Source organism: Wolffia australiana, chromosome 7, assembly GCF_029677425.1.
Source record: "Wolffia australiana isolate 7733 chromosome 7, ASM2967742v1".
Lineage (NCBI taxonomy): Eukaryota > Viridiplantae > Streptophyta > Magnoliopsida > Alismatales > Araceae > Wolffia > Wolffia australiana.
The window spans coordinates 2,432,988-2,457,137 of NC_135841.1; the positions used below are offsets into that span (position 1 = coordinate 2,432,988).

At 39.1% G+C, this 24,150-nt stretch overlaps 1 protein-coding gene across 3 annotated transcripts; it reads right to left on the reverse strand.

Moving 5' to 3' along the window:
* Nucleotides 1-166: 166 nt before the first annotated feature.
* On the reverse strand, nt 167-9,397 carry MEI1 (transcription coactivator). Of its 3 annotated transcripts, none has more exons than XM_078577656.1 (19): nt 9,153-9,397; nt 8,996-9,038; nt 8,340-8,461; nt 7,733-7,840; nt 6,438-6,582; nt 6,254-6,345; nt 5,974-6,067; nt 5,416-5,860; nt 5,171-5,313; nt 4,662-5,026; nt 3,848-4,021; nt 3,410-3,700; nt 1,720-1,885; nt 1,496-1,650; nt 1,348-1,389; nt 1,178-1,263; nt 1,047-1,107; nt 882-970; nt 167-532 (listed from the first exon to the last, which is right to left on the reverse strand). In XM_078577656.1, exons 1-19 carry the CDS (start codon nt 9,333-9,335, stop codon nt 409-411), a joined length of 2,928 nt encoding a protein of 975 aa, XP_078433782.1. In that variant the 5' UTR covers nt 9,336-9,397; the 3' UTR covers nt 167-408. The 3 variants fall into 3 exon arrangements, with proteins under 3 accessions (XP_078433782.1, XP_078433784.1, XP_078433783.1); XM_078577657.1 differs by having other exon boundaries at nt 394-532; nt 863-970; XM_078577658.1 differs by lacking the exons at nt 7,733-7,840; nt 8,340-8,461; nt 8,996-9,038; nt 9,153-9,397 and adding an exon at nt 6,907-7,037.
* Nucleotides 9,398-24,150: the final 14,753 nt, after the last annotated feature.

Here is a 24,150-nt window from a genome sequence, read left to right on the forward strand (position 1 = left end):
TCTCGGTATCGAGTTTTGCCCTGTATCAAACTTTGGTGTGGTCTCGGATAAGTCAAAGACCGAATTCAGTTCAGAAAAACCTAAAAGTTTGAATGCATTAAAAATTGGAAATTAAAGTCAAAATCTAGGTTTTAGAAGGTAAATTAAAAGAGTTAAAACAATCAACTTTAGTAAATCAAGATTCCATTTTTGTCATGAATTCACTACTGAGTCAAAAGAAAATTTTGTCATCATCTGTCTACATCAAAGATTAAAAAAGTACTTCAGTAAATGATATTTACATAGTAGATGATATTTATATTTCAAAAACCTTCAATGGATGATTTGGCGGAAAGGTCGTCAGTTGCACACACCTTTCAGACATCGGTTGCAATTTCGAACCAGTTTGTTGTTTGATCCAAATGTGAATCAAACTATCAGTAAGCCCGTGAAGCAAAAACCCACAGTATCAATATTCGGCAAAAAATGGCAAACCCTACGACCAAGTAACCTGCACGCCACCTGCCGTTGAGACGATGACGAGACAGGGCCCCTTCAAATATACAGGATGCTTTTAACAGACGAATAACTTTTTCTCCATAGCATTTTTTTAAACAATATCAGAATTGAAATAGGATTTTGATTAAATTTTATTAAAAGATTGAGACCAAAAATTGGGAGCTTAATTCGGGTTCATGAGACAATCCACACCATGTGTCAACAGCGCTTGAGATGATGAAGAGGATGGGTCGGTTTGTAATTTGTAAGTAGAGCATGGTCGCAATGGACAACTGACAACAAGTTTCTTTTACGAAATCTACTTTTTAAAAAATTATAATGATCGAAAAAGGATTTCGCTTAAGCTTTCATAAAAATATGAAACCTGGAATTGTGAGCTTTACTTCGGCTCGGGAGTCAATCCCATGCTTTGAGATCTGACTCGCTCGATGATCCTCTGCCGTCCCGACAGATCCTCTTCGTACCACACCACCTGCCACAAACAGGAGTCAGTACACAAACCTAAAAAAAAAATAAAGGTCAGAATGGTCATTCAAGAAAATAACAACCTGGGACTCCGTCTGAGTCTCACTGAATGCATCTTCGCGTCGTGGCATTTCGTCGTCAAATCTATTCCCAAGTGTTTTTAAAAGTCATTGGTCAACGCTAAACTGCAGGTTCGTGTTTCGACGAAGCTTACCTTCTCACAGTTCGGTCTGGGACCGGAAATGAAAGGCCAGGATCTGGAGGATCCCGGCCGATGATGAAATTCCCCGGAGAATAGGTCTGAAATCTTCTGTCAAGGTCAAGCTTTGAAAAGTCAACGTTTCAGAAGTCAACGCTCATGTCACTCATTGTTCACAAGGATACGCCTCCAATGCAGCTCTCTTCTTCAAGCGCCATTTTCGTTCCCTTGGGATTTAACACAGTTGATTAGTTGGATAACGAAGTAATTACTTTTTCAATGGGAAAAACAGGAGATGATGGAGAAATATGGATAATTAGGTCCTGCCATTACCTTATCTGATTGGGCCAGTAGGTCTTCGATGGCATCTGCCACATCAGCGCTACTGTTAGAACAAGCTCGGTTTGACTCAATGGCATCCGGCTGATATCGTGGATCTTGACCAATGTCGAGTTCCGAATGCCTTTGCCTTTTACTTTGCGATCGTCCTTCAGCACACGATATGAAAATCATGAAACAAGAAAGTATATTTCTAAGAAACGAGGAGAGATCTAGACCATTGAATAATGGTTTTGTGATTTTGGATTCCTTGGATGGCTGAGATGAAACGTCTCCAGCGATCATACGAACTGCTTGTGTGGGGTATTGGCTTGTAATGCATAGACCGGCATCTGAATCCAGCGCAGCCCTAGGGCAGAACCCATCCATGGGAACCCGCATATTCTGAGATTCAATTATTAAAAGCATTTAAATCATTAACTGACAAGGAATCATGTAAAAAGATAAGATTGACCGGGAATGCATTATGAATAGAAATGGAATGTACGGCATAAATTTTGTGAAGGAATGGATAATGTTGGATAGATGTATAAAAATATTACTTTTGTAATGTACTTTCGTACCGGGTTACTAAGCCCATTACCCCATTGGGTTACTTACCCATTTCGGGAAAGCCCATTATTGGGTAAGTAACGGCTAGTTAAAAACTAGCCGTTATAGAACTGCTATTTAAATGTATGGTTACCGCATATGAAAAATACAGCTTTTCTTGTTGTTTTCTACTGCTTGCTTCATTCTCTGTCCCTCCTTCATCAATAAATCAGCTCAATTGACAGATAACATGAGTTAAGCTTGTGGATGGACGACGGGCAGGACGGGACAGAATCTAATCCGTCATCAATCATCTGTCCTGACCTCGAAACGGGAGCGAAACGTAACCCCATTGCTGCTCTTTTTCCATCCCGTTCCTGTCGGTTCTATCATAAAACCCAGCTCAGTATCTCCAATTTTCAAACGTCCTGAAATCCGGTTCGTCATTGATTCAGTCTAACTTGGAACAAAGTAGAAAACACCAAAATGGTTGACTGAACAGAAGCCCTTTGGGTCATGTTCTGTCCGTTCTAAACCATTGCCCCACATCCGCCCACCAGCCTTAAACACATGATCATATAACCACAGTAAGTAGCATGAGAGTTGATGCATGATCACATAAAACAAGAAAACGAGATGAAACAAAACATGATCACATAAATTGAAAGATATGACATCATGTGGTGGCAATGGATGGATGGCATGTGATCAAACGGGGTGGGGAAAAGTCTGACCTCCGATGTGAATTACAAGACATCCATATGATGCCATAGTGGCATGCAAGTTTATACAATATGATTCCATTACCACTTGAGTTCATGCACGATGATTGGGGCATTGACATGAAGTGGATGATCAACATGTGATATCGAATTATAATGGGAACTCACAAGCAAAAAAGCCAAATTACATGATATGATCATAATAAACAGCATGGGAATCGTAAGCGCTAGTAGGTTGCACATGATGTCACAGATGATCTGATGCGCCACAAGACGATAAATAGCATTGATATCAAATAAAACGAAATAGATAGCATTATAATGGTGAAAATAACAAGCAAGAACCATGTGGCATCAATAGATAGCTAACACGTGGTATCATAAACGGAAGAGTGAAAAAGTAGATGAGTATCGGACATCCATGATTGCATAAAATAGATATAACGATAATTTATTGGTAAACAACACATGAAATATAGTGATGGAAAGAATATGAAGACCATAGCGTACAATATGGTTTCATAGTGTACAATATAATGGTGGCCTAATGATGCCAGAGCACCATCCATATGCATACAATATGGTTTCATAGATCATGCGTACAATGCCCAACGAATTCATAGATACTCATCTGGGGAGCAGAGGAAGAAGATACCTGTTTAATGCACTCGCTGATCCATTCAGCGGTCACCAATTGTATGCCCCATGTGCAAGCTGCTTCGTACTTGGGCCCACTGGTAAATTTACAAATCAAATGGGTAACTTTCTTGGTTAATTTCTCTGTGAACTTAGCTCCCAGAGTGAAGCACAGATTCCTCAGCAAGAGCCTTTCCTTGTCTTCATACTGGGAGACACAGAATCGGATTTCCTCGAATCCGGCCAGTGGAATCTGACAAGGTAATGGAGAGAAGAGCACGTGGCTTCCGATGTCGAGTAGGCATTTCTCCTATAATAGAAATAATATTTTATAAGAAAACAAATATTTAAGTAAAAACAAGGTACCTCAATGATCATCCAAGTTAAAAAATTTGATCAGAAACCCAGAGAAAATGAATCAGACAGAACAAACAAGTTACAGTTTTTGGGGGAAAACCTGAAGGCAGAAACGAATCCAATGACTGGAAACTGTGGTTTTCAGGGAATGGACTGCATGATGATAAGAAGATAATCTGCTTGCGCCATGAGATTGGATAACATATTTTGCATTTTCAGGACGGGCCACCAAGAGCCCTCCACCTTCGGCAATCCACTCTTCAATTTCTGCCCTCTAAAAGGATAAAGCAATACCACATCAGTGACAATAAAATGGTTTCCGATTGTTGGTCATTAAGGCAGTCAGATACTATGAAGATCATTGGATTCTATCTCTCTCTCCCTTCCTCCCTCCCTCCCTATCTCCCTCTTATCTGAGGGGGCAGTGAAGAGACGAGCCGCTTGAAGATACAATGAAAGAGTAATCATCATGGGGGACAGGATGACAGAGTGTTGAGGGAGACAAGTGGAAGCTTCCATTCAACATTCTTTGCTGCCCATGACAAGGTTCGAGGGCTAAATCAATTTAGAAAAAAAACAGTAAAGGGAAATTATTAAAATTGCCTTAGTGGGCTTAAATCATCAACCTAGCCCCTAAACATCCATGCGGATAGTATCAGTGCTCAGACAGTTTGGCGTTTCTCTTGTTTATTCGTTTCTATGTCGGTTACTACGCGAGTTAAATTTCTTTGATTTTAGGAGACCAAGAAGTTGTTTAGAGCAACTATAAATGATTATCACAGGGAAAATACCAATATCTGATTGATATCTACTTGATCGGGATATTACTTCTAGTAATCTGAAATGCGATTTGCATTTTCCATTAATAGAATGAAAAGAAAAACAAGAAATAAAACTTATCCAGATATAGGTACCTTGTCTTTCGGGAATGAATCTGAGAAACAAAATCTCAGTCCATCAAAAACATTTTGAGTTCTCTTCGGAGTACCAGAAGCATTAGAATTGGACTGCAGTCTGGAGTGCCAAGTTTCTGCACTTCTTCCACAGTTTGGTTCGCTTTTCAACCCTGATCTCTTCTTTGAACCTGAAGTATTTTCTTCCATCACACTGACTTCAGATGCATCCCTTAGAAGGGCCTTTGCCGAAGGATATCCTTCTTTCGAGCAATTTCCAAAGTGTGCCATACTTGATCCCACGCGAGAAACGGAGTTCATGTTTTTCACGTTATTTGTTTCAGGAGCCACAGAGGAGGTGGATACTTTGTAAGAAAATGCGGCTTCTGCATATTAAAAGGGTCCAAATGATGAAAGAAACGTTTGATGGCACATGGGAATAAAGACTAAAACTATGTAAAATTGAATCAGAAAGAAAAGTAAAGAAGACCAAGATAATAATAATGGCTCGATGAATAAGCTAAGTACACCTCTTGGTAGGAGTAGATCACAAGCACTATGTCTCTGAGACACCGGAACTTCTTTTTTCATTGCTTCACAATCCTCCAGCCAGACAGCTTTGACCACATTAATCACACCATATGCTGCTAAATGCCTCACCTCTTTTTTTTCTCTGCATTTTATTAAACTTTTCATGTAAAATAATTTGTCAAGAGAAAAAATTAAAGATTAGCCTGAAAACATGCGTTTAGAAAAAAGTGCAGTTTAAACTCACGTCTCTGAAGGAGCTCCTACAATTATGTGGGTTAATTTTTCGGTCAGTAGCATGTGACGAGTACCGCCACCGTTCCTTATCATTTTCACCAGTTTGCGCTGGTCTTTTCCTTCAAATCCAATGACCAATATCCGGCAATCTGAAAGGTACAAGTCATTGTCTTCATCTTCTGAGTCTTTAGCAACACTGCACGGGAACTTTTGCCCATCTCCTGTGGAATTAGCGACCAAATCTCCATCCTCTGTCCGAAACTTATTACTGTCGGATGGATTGGAGGATGCTATCTGCGATGTCGCAGCGTCAAAGTCAGAAAAACATGCTGACATGGCGGATTCAGACATCCTGATGCTTTGATCTTGTGAGGCTTGGTCCCTCATGATGCTTCTCGGCTTAATGGGTGGAATAGGCGCTCGAGAAACAGGATAATGGTTCTCATCTAAACAAGCTGCACATATGAACAAGTATGATTTGATAAATAACTGATTATTCTTTAACCCTTGAGTAAAAGTATTGCATTCAATAAACCCAAATGGAGAAATACTTCAGCAAAAAATTCACCTTTCCCAGTGATTGACTGGTGGAACCATTTACGGTTAACAAGAAAAATATTGCCCCATTTCCTCGCAACCATATACTTGTCACCTTCTGGGGCGTATAGAATGTCAAGGATGATAGAAAATAACATGTGAACATCCAAATGAAAGAGACACATGGAAGCGTATGAAGGAATCGTTCATCATAAAAACTCATGTACCAAAACATATCCAATTACTGGAAACGCTTATCCAAAGAAGACAAGAGGATACATCAAATTCAAAAAATCTAAGAAAAAGGATATGTCTGAAATCAAGTGCGTGCACTTCTTTGTAAGATCAGCAGAATACTTGCCACCGTTCTGAGTGATCAACGTTTTCATTTTTTCCCTCTCATCTGAAAAAATAAATACGGAAACACGCTCAGATAGACCTCTGTTAGATTGAATAAGCATCAGAACAAATTATATTAGATTTTGGTCAAATGACCTGCAGGGATGCCCGTCACACAAATGGTCAAGCCTGAGAAAGGAAGAATTCTGTAAGGATCATGTGGCACAACCCGGTGCTCTGCCCAGCACTGGTGTAACCAGCTCAAGCTGACTAAAGGCTTCTTAAGTATATGCATAGCCCACTAGAAATTAGGAGAATACCGTAAGAAAAGGAGGCAAAAAGTTCATAAAATAAAATAAATAACCAGAAGTTCTGAAACTTGAAGAGAATTCTGAAATGGAGCTCTCTTCATAACTGACGCTAACATTGGTGCAGAGTAGTTCTGATCATAGAAGTGTTGGAAATAGAAGCTACACAAAGGAACCTCATTTTTTTAGGTTTACTAGAAACAAATGGTTCATTGACCTGAATAAGGCATACCAAGGCTCTAATGCTCCATTAAGTTTTTACGTCTAAAAAGAAAGAAATTAAGAGATGAGAGTTCAACAATTTTTTTTGCGACTACCTTGAGAATGGACTATTTTCCATGTTGATCCGTTACTTGCAGATGCTAAGACGTTGCTCAGTCACAGGTAGGCCTTTCCATAATTGATTAGTTTGGCATCTAAGGATAAGGACTTAAACAGTTGACACTGCACTCACAATGGAAAACAGTAATTAAATCCAACGAATAAATAATTGGGTTCCGCATTCATCAACATCAAGATCATCGTTAATGTCATCAACTCTCGCTGATATTGACTGTTTCCTTGAAGATGACACTGACGTTGACAACAGTGCCAATGTCCTGTCAATGACAACATCAATTTGGTGACCCAAAAGACAGAAGCAGATGCCAACCACCATCGTCGCATAAATGATGACATTGCTATTGACAATGTTTTGGGATCGATGATGACTGACACCAGGATTGTTGAATTGAACGTTGACAGGTATCATCCTTAAATTGTTAACCAGTCAACATCATCATCAATATCGCCAACGGCAGCAAGAGAGTTTTCAGGATGTGGCTGCGTTCTAGAGAGAGAGTATCCACCATATTATGTATGGACTATGATATAACAAGAGGAATACTGTGGACTAATCTTTGGTGAAAACTTAAACAGAGGTTTCTCCGTGAAGTCAGAGATTTCATATCCCTCCAATAGTTGAGATAGCAGCATAACATGTGACTCGATAGGGTGAAATTTTCACACTCATAAGTTTGATAACATGTCAGAAAAATTTTCCATAGATCTTCTAGATTATCCCAAAAAAAAATTGAATTAGCTCAAAACATTATCGCATGGTATACTAAACTGTTCCTGAAGTGTAAAGAAAGAAGGATTCACCTTGTATTTTGCAGCCAGAACATTTCTAGCGATTACAAAGCTTACATCTAGCGCTGCCTTTTGAACCAGAATTCCACCCATTGCAGTCACTAATTGCTCAATCTTAACCTAAAAGTGAACAAATTAGGTGAGTTCCAACCTACAAGACGGAAGATACAAATCCAGCAAGAAGAATATGTACTTTGGTGTTAGAGAGGAAAAAGGTTAAGGATAATTTCCCCTTAGTAAGTTGATAGAAATCATAATCGGGAACTATGTAGGGCTTAACAGCAAAGTATCCTTACGAATATTTTCAAAAATGGATTGTACGAACAAAAGACAATCTATACCACGTTGGAAGATCGGTCATGAATCGTAGTAACCGTTAAGACAGAAGATAACATCAATAGAATAGCCAACAGACGTGAATCTGTTCTCTCAGAGCCGTATGCTTCATTTAGCTAATTTTTTCCAAGATTGTCCATATCCAACAGCAAGATCACTAAAGATATTCAACTTTTGGGGGAACATTAGATTGTATCTCCTATGCTTACCATAAGATTAATAATGCATGAAAGATAACTAGATCATCCATGCGTTTTAAAACATTTTTCAGAATATCGGTCACCTTTTCCTCTTTGTCAAAGCCGGACGCAAGAACTCTGACACCATCCATAGCAAGGCAGCAAGTGTAAGCTTGCTTGGGCAGGACTCTTCGTTCTTTAGCACAAGAAAGCACACAATGCGGTCCTGACATGATGTGGGCTCGATAAGTAACAGATTGCATCTTTATGCGGAAGATAAAATTCCTAATTGTATCTATATAGAAAAATACGAAATAAGCAAACGAAATAGAAATCACAACACATTTATAATTTCTTATTTCTTAAACGTCAGACGCAGCTCCAACTTTCTATTATCACGATGCAGGCAAAAGAAAATCGTCTTCAGATGGGTGGCACACAGGATAAGACCTTTTCGAGTCCGAGAACATTTCTATACTTGAGAAGGGAAAGTAGTACTTTTTTTAATCGTACAATGAAAGCATCCCTAGAGATTCAATCCAAATGGAGCAAGGATATGTCTCTAAATCTATTGGATGGATTATATATCTTAAAAAACTCAACAGTAAAAATGAAAAAACCTGTTCGGATAAAATTATGAGCAAAGTTCTTGGCATCCACGAAAATATTCAAACGACAGCTGAATTGGCGTTCAAAAAATGTCGGATCAAGATAAGTAAAAGTCATTCAGAAACATCGTTCGTTATTTAGTTTTAAATACCAAGAAGATTACAGCCCTTGGCCCTGAGATCCGCGAACTTCTCCTGAAAATATTCAAACGCGGAACCGTCAATTCAGCGGCCTTGGACATAAAACAAGAAAAACACCGAAGATTAAGGTCCAATCAGAGCAGATTATACAGTTTTGGATCAACTCACATGATCCTGCGAGGATATGACATGGTAATCGTTGGCCTCGTTCCGGGAGGGATCGCAGCAGAGGAAGACTCGAGCTCCGTTGAGGCGTAAGGCGTCGTGGAGAGCATCAAACATCTCCGGAGGAACAAGATTCCTGGACAGGAAGACGTTCGTGCCATGGAAAGTTCCGATCATCGCCGCCATTACCGATCGTCGTGGAGCTCCGCTCTCCCCCGTCGGAGCAGCTTCACTGTAGAGTCATTACCCGCCCTTGGAAGCTTTAATGTTCAAAGACGACCGGCCCATTTTTAAATCTCTCTCCCTCTCTTTCTTTTCTCTTCTCTCTCTTCTCTCTCTTATCTCTCTACTTCTCTGTGTGTGTCTCTCTCTATATCTTTCTCTCTCTAAGAGCTGTTGGACGGAAACGGATGACGTTTTCAAACGGACGGACGGGCCGGAACACACTTCCGTTCCGTTATCCGTCCATGGAGTTTTTTTCGTCCGATTCGTCACAGTTTCGTCATCGTCGCAACTCAGTCATCAGTCCCGTTCTGTCATTCGTCAGTTCAATAAAACGGTACGGATAACGGACGTTTAGACGATGGAACGGGGGCCTTTTTTAACGTTCCCCATCAACCTCTCCTGATTTGTTAACGACTTCATGTTCGTCGGCTTCTCCGTCACCACCCAGGCCAGCACCGAGGGCCACGTCATCCACTGGTGGACCTTCTCTCTGCCGGAGTGGCCACCGGTGGCGCCTTCTTCCTCACCGCCTTCGCCAGCGCCGTCGTCAGGGCGCGCTGGCGGCGCCGCCATGGCCCCGGCGTCGATCTAGTGGTGGAGATCGCTAGCTCGCCACGGGAGATCTTGATCTCCACCACCCCACGGCATCGATTTAGCCCGGGGCTTGCCTTCTCGCCGCTAACTTACCTTCTCGTCATTTTAGAGGTTTTAATTAATATATTGTATAAATTGGAAAAAAGTCATCTGTCATCTGCCACTTTTAGTCTGTCATTTTTGTCATCTGTCCTTCGTCACAAATGACGGATGACAAATGACGTATGACAGATAGCCCTCTGTTCAGTCATCCGTCCGTTGCTCTGGATGATAATTTTTGAATGGACGAAGGTTTTGTCCTCGGTCCTCCAGCTCTACTCTCTCTATTTTTATCTCTTTCTCTGTGTTTCTCTCTGTCTATCTATCTGTCTCTCTATCTGTCTCTCTCTATATTTCTCTCTGTCTATCTATCCATCTCTCTCTCTCTGCCTCTCTCTATATTTCTCTCTTTCTATCTATCCGTCTCTCTCTATCTGTCTCTCTATATATTTCTCTCTGTCTATCTATCCGTCTCTCTCTCTGTCTCTCTCTATATTTCTCTCTGTCTATCTATCCATCTCTCTCTCTCTCTGCCTCTCTCTATATTTCTCTATGTCTATCTATATGTCTCTCTCTCTCTGTCTCTCTCTATATTTCTCTCTGTCTATCTATCCTTCTCTCTCTCTTTCTCTGTATTTCTCTCTGTCTATATATCTGTCTCTCTCTATATTTCTCTCTTTCTATCTATCTGTCTCTCTCTATATTTCTCTCTTTCTATATATCCGTCTCTCTCTATCTGTCTCTCTATATATTTCTCTCTGTCTATCTATCCGTCTCTCTCTCTCTCTCTATTTTTCTCTGTCTATCTATCTGTCTCTCTCTATATTTATCACTTTCTATCTATCCGTCTCTCTCTCTCTGTCTCTCTCTATATTTTTCTCTGTCTATCTATCTGTCTCTCTCTATCTTTCTCCCTGTCTATCTATCCATCTCTCTCTACATATCTGTCTATCTTTCGCCCTGTCTATCTATCCGTGTCTCTCTCTGTCCCTCTCTCTCTCTCTCTATATTTCTCTCTGTCTATCTATACATCTCTCTCTACGTCTCTCTCTATCTTTCTCCCTGTTTATCTATCCATCTCTCTCTCTCTCTTTCTCTCCGTCTCTCTCCTCTCTTTCTCTCTGTCTATCTATCCGTCTCTCTCTGTCACTCTATATTTTTCTCTCCATCTATCCATCTCTCTCTGTCACTCTATATTTTTCTCTCCATCTATCCATCTCTCTCTGTCACTCTATATTTTTCTCTCCATCTATCCGTCTCTCTCTGTCGCTCTATCTTTCTCTATCTATCTATCTGCCGGTCTCTGTCTCTCTCTATATTTCTCTCTGTCTATCTATATGTCTCACTCTGCCTCTCTCAATCTTTCTCTATGTCTATATATACGGCTCTCTCTCTTCTCTCTACCTATTTATATCTCTGTCTATCCATCTCTCTCCCTTCTCTATCTCTGTCTCTCTCTATTTTTTGTTAATCTATCTCTATGTTTCTCCCTGTCTTTCTTATTCTCTTCATATATCTATTCATCTCTGTCTCTCTCATTATATATATATATATATATATATGAATATATATGCCTCTCCCTCTTTTTGCATCTCTTTGTCTCTCTTCATGTCTCTATCTCTATCCATCTATTAGTCTATGTATATCACTCTCCATCTCTATCCATCTATCCAGACATATCACCCTCAAACCACCCCATCTCAGTTTTTCTATCTATTAATCACTATATGTGTCTCTCTTATATCTATCCATCTATCTGCCTATCTCTCTCTCTCTTATAGATATTATATATATCTACCTATATGTCACTATTCACCCAGATATATATATATATATATCTATGTATATATCTACCTATCTATATCGATTTATCTATTTCTATCCACCTATCTATTTATGTGTATATATATATGTATCTATCTATCTATCTATCTATCTACTATGTCGGTCAACTCAACTTAGTAGACTCGTCATTGACTAGGTTGGTTCAATTTAGCAACTTCGTGTGTCCAAACTTCAAGGAAACTCCTTGGCCAATTTCAGTACTCTCTGCTCAGCCCTTGCCTATCAATCCTGTTTAAGGAAGAACACATTCTGGTTTCGGTCCGGTTTTACTGAAAAACTAAACCTAGACCTGTAGTTCGGTGCAGTCTTGGTCCTGTTCGGTCTTGGCTGGTCATGTTGACCAGTCAACGTGAAAGTCAGTGTGAGGGTTACTCGATCATCTCAGTGCATCTAACTAGATTTCATCTGAATGTTGTATCGGGTGTTGTAGTAGTGTTTTATATGAGATAGTGAGAGGAATATATGAGATAGTGAAAGAGCGTAAGAATGAGAGAGGGAGGCGGAGAGAGTGAGATAGTAAAAGGGGCAGACGGAGAGTGAGAGGAAGATAATGAGAGAGAGAGGGAGGAAGAAAATGAGAGTGAGATGAAAATAATGAGAGAGAGAGAATGAGAGTGAGAAAGGGAGAGTTAGAGGAGAGAGGGAGTGACTGAGAGAGTTATAGAAAGAGAGGGAGAGTGACTGAGAGAGTTATAGAAGGAGAGGGAGAGTGAGAACAAGATAATGAGAGAATGTGTGAGCACTGTGAGAAATCGCGAGGGAGAGATCGTGAGAAGGGGAGATTGTGACAAGTCAAGAGGGAAAGAGTGTGAGATATGGAGACTGTGCGAAATCAAGAGGGAGAGAGTGAGAGAGGGACAAGTGAGGAGAGGGGACCACGAGAGGAAGCAGCGCAATATTGCCATGACCCTCATTTTACATGAGTGAGATACATATAATGAAAATGGTAGCTGATTGTTGTGGAGAGAAATCAATCTGAGACAATAGATTGATTTCTCCTAGAAAAATCTATTGGAGTGACCATTAAGATGAGGTATGCAATGTTTTCCATGAGTTAGACACATCCTTATCAGCTTTAACACACCCTGGCAAGCTCATGAGGGGGATCACATTGAGCTTGAATCTAAGTCAAAGAAATGGTTGCTTGGGTAGGCTCTTGGTGAGGATTTTTGCAAGTTGATTCTTGTTGGACGTAAACATGACTTGAAGTTGCTTTGCAGCGACACGTTCATGAAAAAAGTGAAGATGACTTTTCACATGTTTGGTGCGAGTGTGAAATACTGGATTTTTGGTAAGATAGGTAGCCCCAAGATTTTCACCCCGAAGAATTGGAGTGCTGGTTAATGGGAAGCAAAGTTCCTACATTAACGATTGAATCCAAGTTATTTCTGCTGTAACATTTCCCACCTATTTGTATTCTGACTCAGTACAGGGTATGGAAATAGTTTGCTTCTTCTTGGAGTTCCAAGATATCAGTTTTGAACCAAGAAAAACTAAGTACCCTCTGGTCAACTGATGATCCTCTACATCACCTGCCCAATCTGCATCATCAAAGTCACTTAAGGTAGAGTCAAAGTCAGTATAAAATGGAAGCCTACCGTCTATGGTGTCCTTTAGGTAATGTAACAGATGATAGGTAACGGACTATACATGTATTGACATGCTCTATTAACTACATAGCAGATGCAGGGCATGAAAGAGTTAGATATTACAAGGAACCCACAATTTGACGATATAAAGTGAAATCACAAGGTTCAGAGGTATTAATGGAAGGAGAATCATGAGTAGTGGTACGTTTGCAATTCCACATAGAAAAGTGGAAATGTATTGGGATTGAGAGAGAACGAGACCATTGTGATGAGAAAGTAATTCAATATCACAGAAATGGGGGGACCAAGATCATAGAGCGCAAAGACTCAATAAAGGGAGCTAAAAATATCATTAACATCTCGGTGATCAGAACCAATGAAGAGAAAATCATTAATGAATTTGAGAAGATATAGAAAATAAGTGGGGGTGATTTTGAAGAAGAGATAAAAATAAGTGCGAGGGCTAGTGAAACCGATGCGAAAAAAAAAGATAGGTGGAAAGCTTGGTAAACCAAGCCCATGCAGCATGTTTCAAACCATGAAGGAACTTTCAAACAAGGCAAATATGCAAGGGAAATCGAGGTTAGAGCAGCCAGGAGGTTGTTCTCATATATACCATTTCTTGAACGCTGACGTGCAATGAGGCAATAGAGAAGTCCAGTTGATGTATGATCCACTAATGGATTACAGCTATGGAAAGAAAAAGGCAAATTTAAGTAACCAAAACAAAATGGCCTAAGGTATCATGAAAATCAACAAGAGAGTTTGAGGCAATAAATATACTTACGACTAAGAACACGATATTGTGATTTAGGGCGACAAGGACCCATGTGACATTGTCGAAGAGAGCATAGAACTCAACAACCATAACATCTCGCTAATGTGGAGTCTTAATAGTTTCAGAGTATGATTCAGTGGGGTGAGGCTTGATGGAAATATATGTGGCCGGCAAGCCAATCACACATTCCACATCTAGTTCTATGTTCATTAATCGAATATACTCATTATAGTGCACGTGTGACATTTATAATGAAGTCCATGAATACATGATCGGACTTAGAGAATTGTGATGAGATCGTATATGCGGAGATCACTAGTCTTTTAGCATGTGTTCTAAACATTCCTATTCGAAGGATACTCAAGAGGGACATCAAAGTATCCAGATAGAATAATACTATCTAGCCTTACTCATATGATGAGTACGGCCGGCCCATAGCCATTAGTGCGGAGACACTAAGGATAGATAGTGGGTGCTCTTTAGTGGAAAGAGTTCACTGAATTGATCCAGTATGAATCCCTGAATGGTATTATAATGAACTGTCAATCAGGTTGATTCACATCACGGTTGTGTAAGTGGTCCTTAGACGTGAGACACCAAAGACGTTCACGAATAGGAATGAGTCTTGGACTATGGACTATGGACAATGAGTCTCTAATCATGGGATTCTAAACGGCCTTAGTTCGGGTACATCAAGAAGTTCACGAAGACAATTGAGTGGTCAAGATGGGATCGTCCACTCTCGGTATAACAGATAACAACTCAAGGAAGACGATGTGATGAAGTCCTTGGCCAAGGCAGTGAAATATCGGAGAATAGTTCTATGATGATTTTCGAATGCATCAGTACTAACTCGGATGTCCGATTAGGGTTTGATAGTTGACTATACCCTAAGTTGTCAAAGGCACGTCAAGTGGATGAGGTATTATACGTACACAGTAACCGATGACAAACAGGTTCCATGAGTGAGTCGATACATACTCCTTTGTATCTTCTAGAACATGAGGTATAGCCTGGCACTCCACATGTTGGAGATTCGACCTATCGATTGGGTTAAATCGATCTAAAGTTAGTTAATCTATATGATGATATAGTTAATAAGTTTGGAAGGCCAATAAAGGTTATTGGGCCATTGGAGTCGTTAACTAGACTGATACATGGGCCTAGAGGGTCACACATAAATGGTTTTTGGGACACTCGGAAGATATTGTGAAATGGAGCAGTCTGAGGAGAGAGAAAGCTAGAGAGAGAAATTAGAGAGAGAGAGAGAGATGAACACCAGAGTTGGGGCACAAAAGATGGTCTATTACTGCCAAGAGTTCCCCTTTTATACACAAAAAATCCAGGGCACTAGGCCCTTTCAAATTCAAAAGAGAGGTTACTTGTTTAACAAGTAACTGTCTTACTTGTTAAACAAGAAACCCTCCGATGGTTACCTTTTGAAAAAGTAACCGTTGGAGGGTCCAGGACATGCCCAGAACATATCAGGCCCTCAGTGGGCCTGATATTCCCGCCCTTAGTGGGCCTTCACTAATGGGCCCTTAATGGGCCCTTAGTGGGATTGTGATGGGCCCTTAGTGGACCATTACTGGGCTGCTAATGGGCCTTCCAGGGGTCCATTAGCAGCATTCTAAGGGGAGTTAGCAGTTCCATTAATACCCTAATGATTCTATTACAGTTACATGGCCTTAGGCCCATGGTTAGTGCATCAATCCTTAACAGATATACTTAAGTTTTGGGGGTTTTTATGAAAAATTCTCAATTAGTATAAATAAGGAAAGGCCTTGAACGAAATTCACCTAGGCCAGAATTTTTCAGGGGCCTTCTCTTCTTTTCCCCTCTTCCGACACCCCTCTCCATGCCTGATGCAATCGAAACAACATACCGATGACAATGGAGGTAGAACGGGCCTCGTCGATGAGAAAGATGAGATTCAAGGTGTTGAGGATCGTATGGATACATTTAGAGGTTGCACACTTGAGCAGATCTATCGTCTCACTCCGGGATCCAAGAAATCACGAATGCAATCCCTGCAAAGGTACTTCATTTCATGGGTTTTATCGATTCCGTTCAATTTCACAAATGTCTTCCACTGTGTATCATTTTGATTTCTTCATCCAGATCTAGACCTAACCCAACAAGGCTGACAATGAAGAAGTCACGCAGGATGTTTGGAAGCGAGACAGTATGTTTGATTGTAAATACAAAGGAGACGCTTGATGTGACTTGGAGTAGAAGATGAGCAAGATGAGGGGTCTGCTGGAGTAGAGGATGATATGGGGTAGGAGGGGCGTGAGTCTAACAATGTTAGGACTGAAAGATATACCAATGTTAGGACTACCAAGGTTAGGACTTGAAGATATTGGATTTTGATTTGGGCTAGTTCAAGGTATATGATCTGGATTAAATGAGGTGGGTAAAGGACTCAAAGGGGGTTTCACAACTGGAGTGTTTGTAGGTATCAGATGAGATACAGTTGAAGGTTTGAGGAGAAGGCAAAGGTTCAAGGGTTAGTGTTTCTAAGCAACGAAATGAAAAATATTATTCATCAAACAAGACCGCATGAGACATATCATTTTCCATAAACAAGCTATAAACATCGATATCTATGGCGACGATGGCCATAGTCAAGAAAAACACACCATTCAGACCTAGAGAAAATTTTGTTAGAAGCGTATGACCGTAAGTTGGGAAAGAAAAGACATCCAAATGTTTTTCGAAAATAATGATCTGGAATGCATTTTAATAATAACTCAAAAAGACATTTGTTCGATGAGACGTGCTACTGTAGTCTCAATGATGTGACAATGCTTGCTCTTTGTGGTGTCGTTCTGATCTAGGGTAAGAGGACAAGAGACTTGATGCTGAACGACACATGAATTAAGATGTTTGTGTAAGACCTAGAACTCTCCTTCCTTGTTGGATTGGAAGGATAAAATTTTGGGGGAAATTTTTTTTCACAAGATTTTGAAATTGAACAAAGATTGAGAACACATCACTCTTGGATTTCAAAGGGTAAAACCAAGTGTATCAAGTATGATCATCAATAAAATAACACCTTAGGCAAAATGAAGATGATATTGTAATGGAGCAAGAACCCAAAGATATGAATGAATAAGTGCTTAGTGAATTTAATACTAGATAAGTTAAAAGATAACTTGTGAACTTATGTTAAATAACATGAAGAACACACATAATGCTTTTGCAATTGTCTTGAAGGTAAATCAAAATGTTTGATAATTTTTTGCAAAAAACAAGAAAAGGATGGCCTAGGGGACAATGCCATACGTTTGAAGATCCTCTTTCTCCAATGCATGAGGTAGGATTTGCATTGGTGTTGACTTGATACATTACAACCTCAACTTTGCCCTTATGAAGCACCTGCCTAGTAGAACAATCCTTAACAAGACAATGATTTGGGTAAACTTTGAGAACTGGATTATTTTTGGCAGCAAATTGACAAACAGTAAAAGATTTGATGTAATCATGGGGATATATAATATGCTATTAAGCTTCTTAGGTTTCAAAGGTGTGAATACTTGGATTAACATAAGATTGATTGTACATACATGATCCATCACCAATGTAGAGCTTGTTGTTACTGAAATATACTTGAGAGGAAAATAGAAGATTTGGATTGGTGGAAACGTGAGGTGTGGGCCCACTGTCTTGATACCAATGAGAGGATGCGGCGACATATGAGGTAGTGTTGTATGCTTATGGTTGAGATCTCATTGGTGATTCATACTGTTGACACGATCGAGTAGTATCTGAAATGGTGCCCTGAGAGACACGAGGATCTCGTGGGATAAATGTGTGATTGAACCAATCATAACATTCTAATGCATGATGAGCCATGGGAGAGCAGATTTTCAATGTGGCTTCCTAATTGGTTTTCGTTTGTCCTACCACATTTGTGACCGATCAACCTGCCAAAACCTCTACGACTGTTATTGTTACCTTTCCCTTGGGCTCGATTTCTGTTGTTGCTCGTTAAAGCTAGTAGGGCTTGGTTCACGACACCAGGGAACTCTTGTGGTTCCTTGCCTAGAACTCTCAAATGAGAAAGTAATGTTTCAAATGGCACTGGTATTGCAGTTATGTGGACGATTGTGATGAATGGAGCATATTGTGGTCCAAGGCTATGAACTAATGCACGAACTACAGTATGTTGATCATCACATTCAGCAGAGGCTCTCAATGCATTATTGATAACTCAATAACTGGAGATTTACTCTTCCAATAATTGATGGCTTTTAATTTTGGTATACAACTTTGCCAATAGTTCTGGATTTTAAGCCTCCCGATTGAGGAGGCAAAATCTTCGGCAAGGATATCCCAAGCCACCTTGGCTGTGGGGATTTCAGTAGCACATCCTATGACAAATTCAGTCATAAATAAAATAAAATTGATAGCCCATAATGATCGAGATATCGCCAATCTTTTTCGTATTTTTAACTTCTAAGGGAGGTTCTAACATGCAGTTTTAATAGCTTAATATGACTGTATTTACATGTTTATTTGCATTAAATTAATTACATAAATTTGTTATCAAGATAAATTATATATTTATTTAAATTCATTTGTAGAATGATATTCTGAATTTTAGGAATTTTATGTATTTTTATAGATTTTTCTGACAACAGATTCTGAAAGAATATAACTTTCTGAGTCGTAATATGATTTTTATGGAATTGTTTGACATTAAATTCTTAAATATATGATTTTTATAAGGTAAATTATATATTTATTTATATTTTTTGCCTTTATTTTATAAATGATGGATTTTAAAATATATTTTAATGCCTTAATGCCGCGACGACACGTGTCGTCGTTTGATTCATTGAATGATGACAAATCATAGCTATAGATAATGATTGGTGACATCTAATCATTAAGTCAGTTAATGATTATCGTCAACCCATCATTTAGCTAAGCAATTATGGTATTCTGATTCGTGTCAGCCCATCATTTAGCTAAGAAATTATTGTATCACACTTAGCGATTCCATAATTGCATTTAATGGCTAACGAATTACCATTTACTTTTTCCTAGCTTAGGTGACGGGGATGAATCAGAAAAAAACTCAGTTTTTTTTGTAAAAAATGCACGTCGTGTACCAATGCAATGAAGATTAAATTTATTTTTTCTTTTCACTCTACATCTCCTTGGGCTAGTCAACAATTGAGGCACTGTTGCGCTCATGCGGCATGTTGCGCACACGTGTATATGTGGTGCACATGTTGGGTTTTGTGCCTTGGTTCATCCAAGGAAAACACGATTACATGGATGAAGAAGCATGTTAATTGATTCATACTCGATCTTTAAAACCAATACATCAAATGCATCTTTTGGGGAACTTTTTCCACCCTTGACCTGCTCTTGTTGAGATTTTTCTGAATTCGTTCATGCGCCTGGCCTCTAAAAGTATCCACGCAACCACTTGGCGCTTGGATCTCCACTTCTTCTTCTTCAACTCTCTTTGAAGACACTCTCCTTGGTTGAGTAGAGATGAGAGTGGAGAAAGGGGGGCTCTCAAATCTGGCTAGCCTGGGTGCTTGAAATGAGTGCCCCCTTCCCTATTGATATTTTACTTAAGTTTTTCTCAAAAACCCCACAAAGTAAAATATATCCACCAATGCCCTAATGATCTTATGTGTGTGACCCTCTAATCCCATGTATCATTCTAGTTAATAATTTTTGTAGCCCAATAATAATTATCGACCAACCTTATTAATTAACTATATCAATATATAGATTAATTAACCCTTGTTAAGGGCCGCTCAGTTTTTCTAACACTTCTCCGCACATAAGCGCTAAGCGCCTAAGGCATTCCATTCGAAGGCGTGACACGCTACTTTAGGTAGGAGCATCATGAAGTCAAAAAAATGAATCAGAAGAAGGCGCAAGTTTACTAGTGAACGATGAAGATGAATGAAATGATTCATCAACTTAGGCGTGAGGGAGAAATTCAGATGAATCTGCCAAGAAGTTAAGACACATCTTTATGTTATGAAGTCAATTCAGATTAAGAATCAGGTAATGGGGGTCATTGGAGAAAGCCTTCTCCAATATCCTCACTACACTAGCCACGGATTTTATGCATCGTCTTCCTTGAGTCAATCTCCTCTTATACCGAGGACGGATGATCCTGTCTTGACTACTAAATCATCTCCGTGAGCTTCTTACTACAACCGAGCTATGACGTATTTAAATCCCATGATTAGAGGCTCGTAAGTACTAATCGAATGATGAGATGTCCTTGGTGTCTCAGGTCAGCGGATAACTTATACAACCGTGACATGAATAAACCTGATTGACATTAGGTATAATACCATTCAGGGATTCATACAGCTCAATTCAATGTTAACTCTTTCTTCAAAGAGCACTCAATATCTGTCCTTCGTGTCGCCACACTAATAGCCACTAGATCCACTATACTTATCGTATAAGTAGGATCAGTTAGTGCTATTTTATCCAGATCATTTGACTTCCATCTCGATTATCCACTGAATAGGAATGTTCAGAAGAAATATTTACAAACTATTGATCATTGTATTTTGATCTCATCATAATTCACTAAGTCATTACAGGTATTCATGGACTTCATTATAATCATCACACTAGAATACTACTAAACATAATATTTTATTCAATGAACTTAAATAAACATGGTGGTTTGATTGGATTGACGACCACATAATATCCATCAGCACACATGTCACACCTTCAGTGGATTAAAAAAAGGCGATCGCTGATGTCGTGCACGTTGATGCACTACCATGTCAGCTGCAAACTAAATGATAAATAATATATCTAGAGAATACTGAATTCTTCTTTGTTGTCTTTTTCTCTAAGGTGCCACGTGGTGCAATGAGAGCCGTCAATTGCGGATGACGAGGAGGAATCTCCGCTAGTCATTGCATTTAGGTCCAAAATAAGACAAAACCATTGCTGAACGACATGACGACGCTGAAAAGGATGAGGAGAGAAAAATATTAGAATTAAATTGACAGCTAGAAATCACCCAACTTCCAAGTTTGATATTTGACAATCAAACAATCAGATTGAGATGAAATTTAAGGGCAGGTTCATCTTTTCATCCTCTATCCATCCATACGATTGGATCTATAAATTGAGGCACCGATCTCAGTAAAAAATATTTTTAAGCTCACACTCTCCTAGAGTAGCAGATTGAAAGAAAGTGGAGTTTTGGAGGTCTATCAAGTGTTCCTTGGTGTCTCTAATGCTTGAAAAGGTTCAACAAAGAAGTGAGGAGGTTGATCTACATCAGGAAGACATCGTGATCCTGATGGAATAAAATGGTCTAAGGTTAGCCTTTCACCTTATAGTGAATCCTCTCCAACACATTTAGTTAGTTTAACCATCTTCACCATCCATCACCTTCATCCATTACCATCCTTGATCCACTCCGCCATCACCCAATATCATCCACTTTCACCCATTTTGCATCCTCTCTTATACTGTGACGATCTCATCGCCTACATGTATCTTTCTCACCTAATCCAACATACATTATTACTTTACTCATCATCTTATCTCGATATCGCCACCTTCATCATTTTATCCACTAACTATCACGTCAAGGTCATGGCCCCGTTGCATCTCTCAATCCTCATCCATCATAAACCCTAATTTTTAAAACCCTAATAGACTCCTAACGTAATAGTAACCACTATCTCTCCCTAATCACTAAATTGTACGCTCTTCTCTTCCACATTTCTCTTTTGATGAAATTCCTAGATTCGTCTTTAACCTTTGGTGATTAAAACTGAAATATCTTCTTCACTTCTGAAAATAAATCTCCAGAGGTCAATATTTCCATGTTCTTAGTCGATCATCTGATTCCTCCGCGTCCAAGTTTAAAGGTTTGTAACTCTTTCAAAACTCAACCAATAGATGCAATTCTAAGTTTTATGGATTCATAAATATGTTAGAAACTATCCATAATAGAAAAACATGAAAGGGAAATATGAAAGGGCATATCAAAAGGTCAACATTCATATGTATTTATTATGATTAGACAATATGAAACACTAATCCTTTCAATTTTGAATTTTTATATTTGCTATTTTGCCATAAGCAAAAATCTCGTGTTAAGAGTAAAAATTAACCATTAAAAATTTTAGCTTTAAAATAGTCTGAAAATTTCAGGTATGTTTTGTACATCATTTTAATCAAGATATCACCATTGGATAGTACTATCTTCATGTGATTAATTTTTATTAAATCATCAATAAATTCAGTCTGAAACACCCGAACGTAGCAATTAGGAATTTGAAAAAGTTTTAAACCAAAAAATGATGACAAATGAAGGAAAATATTTAAAAATTTAATATATTTATCTTTATGTCATAGAAAATACAAGTTCTAAATCCATGATTTGACTTGTTCACCTATGGTCAAACTAAGTAGCCTTTTAATATAATTAGGGGTCCTATTTTATCTTCACTTACTATTAGTCAACTAGTTGACTCAGGGCATATTGTGCTTGATTACAACCCTTATTGAGGCATGCTTCCCTTTAAACATTCATCAAAATACATCGTAAAGCATTATACTAAAATGCCCTTAAAGCTTAATCTTCAATACCCAATGTCAACATTTGATACTAGGATGTCATGTTATGCACAATATCAATTTCTCTTTTCAACATTCAATTCAATATTTGTCTCAAAATCAGTATCTAATACTGTCATATGTGACAAGTAAACACTATTTGTGAAAATTTCTATTTCTTAAACTTCAGTTATTTGTGTTATTTTAATTATAATTACAAATCCCTTTGTTTCCCTGATAGTTTCTCATCTCTACTGAAGTTTATTGTAAAGGACATTTTGGGGTTGGAATAGAACAAACGGAAAGGGAGAAAATGATATTTTTTAGTCATATACCAAATATACATACAGTGGCCGAGCAAAATGGCTGTACACTTAGCAAAAAATCACCATATATACCCTATAATGAGGTACGGAACATCACCAAATGGAACATGAGAAGGCTTTCGTCTTTGTCGAAGACAACATGGATCCCTATCTTTGGTATATACCAAATATATGCAAAATGAGCTTAATTATGAGTATAACTAACTTCGTTACACACGAGTGGGTTCACATGTAAGCGTTCAGCTCTAACAGTCCTATCCTGCTCTGAAGTCAAGAAGGATGATCGATGACGACAAGGATCCATATCCCTGATAAATACTAAATATCAGATAAACGAACATAGTCAAAGTTGATTACACGTGTGAGCTAACACATTGTGCGGGGGGGGGGGGATAAAACCCTACCCAAAACTCAAGCGTACCAATAACGTATGAAACCTGCTCCGTAAGCAAAATCAGCGACGTTACAAGGAAGAAAATAAGGATAAGTATCAGCTATAACTTTTAGCACAATTGGTAAGCGCTCAACTCTAACAGTCCTTTCCCGCTCCGAGGTCACAATGGATGATCGCTGACGTCAAGATCCCCATCCGTGATAAACACCAAATATCAGCAAAGAAAAAAAATTAAGTTGATTACACACGTGTGAGCTCACACATGGGGGAGGGGGAGCGAAACCCTCCCCAAAACCCAAGCGTGTTCAAGAAGGTATCAAAGCTGCTCCACAATCCAAATCCGTAGTGTTACAAGGAAGAGGGACGACGACAAAGATCAGCTGTAACTTTTAACACAGTTGGTAAGCATCTGACTCTAACTGTCATGTTCCTATTCGAGGTTAGGACAGACTACTAATGACAACAAGGATCCTTATCTCTGATATATACCAAATATATGCAAAATGAGTATAATTTAAGAGTATAACTTAGAGTATTATACACGTGTGAACTCACACGTGGGGGAGGGGGAGGGAAACCCTGCCCAAAACCCAAGCCTGTTCAAGAAGGTATAAAAGCTGCTCCAGAGGCC